The sequence below is a fragment of the Gavialis gangeticus genome, unplaced genomic scaffold (assembly GCF_001723915.1).
Source record: "Gavialis gangeticus isolate Ggan-Ray unplaced genomic scaffold, GavGan_comp1, whole genome shotgun sequence".
In the NCBI taxonomy this organism is placed as follows: domain Eukaryota; kingdom Metazoa; phylum Chordata; order Crocodylia; family Gavialidae; genus Gavialis; species Gavialis gangeticus.
Window position 1 is genome coordinate 108093558 of NW_017729031.1, and position 3591 is coordinate 108097148.

The 3591-nt window shown below is 43.5% G+C and overlaps 1 protein-coding gene across 1 annotated transcript in view; it reads right to left on the reverse strand.

Moving 5' to 3' along the window:
- MAP3K14 (mitogen-activated protein kinase kinase kinase 14) overlaps positions 1–3591 on the reverse strand; it is a 39485-nt gene that overhangs the window by 21451 nt on the left and 14443 nt on the right. The window contains exon 6 of the mRNA XM_019523543.1: positions 561–690. Coding sequence (XP_019379088.1) covers positions 561–690 — 130 coding nt within the window. The remainder of the gene's footprint in view (positions 1–560; positions 691–3591) is intronic.

Below are 3591 nucleotides of genomic sequence, written 5' to 3' on the forward strand. Positions count from 1 at the left end.
CTGCCTCTGCTCCATGCACAGATCCAGGAGGCACATGCCCCCCATGGCTCCTCCTGGGACTGTATGCCATGGCAGAAGCCACTCCCTTCCTCCTCTCTCTATGCCCTCCAGATGAGCTGCTTGCAGCTCCGTCAGGCACCCCACCCTGGCTGGGCAGCACCTGCCCCAGCCCCACTCCCTCCCTCACTGCAGTGGCCATGATCTGCCCCCCTCCCCATGCCCCTTCCCGCCCCCAGCCGCTTCCCTTCTCCACAGGACTAACCAACCCAACGCTGCTCTCTCCAAGATACCAGGTTGGCCCACGTACATGCTGAAGCTGCACGCATGCACGTGGCATCTATCAGCAACATTATTGGCCACATCAGCCAAAAAAAGCTGATTGCCGATAATGTCAATTTTCCTTTTATCGGTGCCAATACGATGTGGACCGATGCATCGGTGCACCTCTAAAAAAAATACCCAAAAGCAAACAGATTTTAAGTGGGAGCAAAAGAAGAAGGTAGTATATATTTAATTTAATGGGAACAGTGCCACTTCCATTATGCTAGCTTCTTCCTCACCTTCCATTAGCTCCATGAATATTGTAACCCAAGGACCTTCCCTGACCGCTCCATACAAAGGGACAACTTTGGGACTCATCACCCCAGCACATGTCGTTAACTCCTCTGCACGAAAGTGTTCGACTTGCACCTGGAGAACCAAACAAGAAGACTGAGCAAGAGTCATGGAACAGTTCTACATAGAAGATCCTAGCCAGATAATCCCTCTATGCACTGAGTAACTGAGCCTTTTACAAAGTACCAACTGAACTTCAGCACCAGCAGCTCTAGAGGCAAAAAAGGGCCCCTAAACCTAGTGTGCACAGTACTGGGTGCACTGAAGCTGACACTCTTGAGCAAGAAAGAAATGCAACTACGTGATCTCATGGGATATGAGAATCCCTAGCACTTGGAGCACAGCAACGAGACCAGCAGCTTTAAAAAAAGCAGATAAAAGAGAGCTCAGACTACCATGCCTCTTTTCAAAGCCTCTATTATCACGGTTGAATTCACACCATTTTGGTGAGAAGGTTTAAGTAGTCAGCCCTAGATAGGTCTTGTTAAAAAGGGACACCAACAACCTACTTAGCATGCTTCTATCTAAACACTCCTGTAACCAGGGGCCTACAGGCCGTAGGTTGCAAAGCTGTGCTCCAAACTGTAAAGGTCAGATTGCGTTGTATGGTTGACAGCACACTGCCTGGTTTCTCTCTGTTTGTGCTTAACTTTCACACCAATATGGAAGAAATACACTTTGAGAAAGCTGGGAACATACAAGTGTCAAAACCACAGAGACTGGCCAAGAAAATCCAGCAGAGATGCAACATTGGACACAACTCTCAGAGACCAAATTAAAAAGGGAACTTGAAAAAAAACCTATGTATAGTAATCAACTTATTAGGCAGTAGCAATGCTACGCAAGGCAAATGGTTAAACAGAACTCTGATTCACATGAAGCTGGCTTATAAAGACAAAACTCTACTGAAGGAAAACATGACTCATTTGGACGTTGGTGGGAGAAGGATGCTTCGTGTTTCATTGTTGTCAACGGTCCAAGCCACAGCTAGTTTGGTTTCTAAGGGCCTGAGATTAAACCAGCTGCTGACAAGATCAAGTTTGATCGAACAAGAGTAGGTAGCTTGATTCCAGTAAAAGAAGAGTGTGGTAATTTCAGACAAGCCAGGCTTTGCACTTGAAGGCTAAGGTGTCTTAACTTAGGTTGTCTGTATTCTTAACTGCTAGTTAATATTTTGACAAATCTGAAATGCACAGACAAGTCCTTTTCTTCATCTAAACAGATACTTTCTGAAGTCCTCATTAAAAAAAACTGTAGGCAAAAGTGTGTGCATGTGCGCACACATGCATGTGTCCCCTCCCCCGCCCCCAACATAGGCCCCAATTATCTGTAACAGGATTTCTCAAGCATTGCCAGGTAGATAATTAACCGAAGTGAAAAGATCTATAAGTTTCGGCAGTGACATTATGACCTGCTCTTGCTTCCATTCAGCCATTATATGTATTTATACTTTTAAATATGATCACAGATGACATGACATTTTTGGAGGTATATGACCTTTCTTGTTCATGATGACCCTCACTATACAGCACACATGAGCAGAGGGGAAAAAAAAGATCAGTTGTATTAGTTTTCTGACTTTATATAAAGTTTCTTTTTTCTGCCATGTGAATTTTTATTAGAAAAGAATGAATTTTAATTAAGATGAAATTAAGATTTAATTTAAAAAAAATATGTATTTTGCTGTATCTAAGGCTTCCATTCTAAAATTGGTTATGCCTTAGAAGCTTGACTGGTTGCTGCTAGAATAATGTGAGAAAAATATGTTTAATAAGCACCAAAAAGTAAATAGTATGCTACTGTTGATCCTCTGGATCATGGTGTACACCTAAGAGGTCTAGTTAGATGCCTGATAAATTCAAGAGCCACACAGCTTGTTACAAAGTTTCACAGATCCATATGTTGTCTAGGTTAGAGTCATAGGTGACTGGTAGGGGGGTCCACGTGCCCTCCCTGATGGGGCTGGTGCCGCTGTCAGCAGCTTCTGCGGGTGCCCCTCCCCCCCAGATTCAGGAGGCACCACTCACTCATGGTTAGTGTCCAAATTTATAGCATGCTGCTTTCTTCTTTCTTGCTTTGCTTCCAACCTCTGGATCAAAGCTGCTTCATGTTGAGCTGCCCACAATGTCAGATATTCCCTCCAGATTGAACAGGATTCTGTATGCTTCCCGCAGCTTTCTATGTTGATGCTGAACGACTTCATATACTTTTTGGACACATTGTGGTACCACCATAGAGGGTGACCCTGCTTTCTAGAGCTGTCTGTGTGTCTCAAATTTCACTATACAAAATATTCTTGGGGATACGGTCTTCTCCCATTCTCCTGACATGGCTGATCCACTGCAACCTTTTCATTTTGATAATGGTTTCTAAGTGTGTCAGTCCTGTGCACTCCAGTACCTCTGTGCTTGGTATTCTGTCTTCCCATTTTATTTTCAGTATCTTACACAGACATCTCATGTCGAAGTTGTTCAGTCTCTTGTTATGTTTAGCATACGTAGTCCACATTTCTGAACCATAAAGCAGGGATGACAGCACGTCTCACAAATTCATGTCTCCACCTTAGCTGATAGTTTGCTATTATTCCATGCAAATTTCTGCAATAGCCTGAAATTCTTAGCTGCATTTCCAATTATGTTAGTCAGTTCAGTCTGAAGGTCAAGATTCCTGCTGACTGCAGAACCCAAGTAGCAAACACTGTCAACAACACCAAAAAATGTATCCTCCAGAGAGATGTCAGGTACTGTTTTTTTTTAACTTTGGTATATGATTGATCACAGTCTTCTTGAGACTACCTGCCATCCTAAAACTCTTGCAAGATTCAGAAAATCTGCCCATGAGATTTTGTAGAGAAGATCCACTGTGGGCAACCAAGGCCACATCATCTGCAAACAGGAAACCTCTCAGAACCAGCTCTTTCACCATGGTTTTCACTTTAAACCTTGCAATGTTGAACAAGCCTCCATCTAGTCTGAT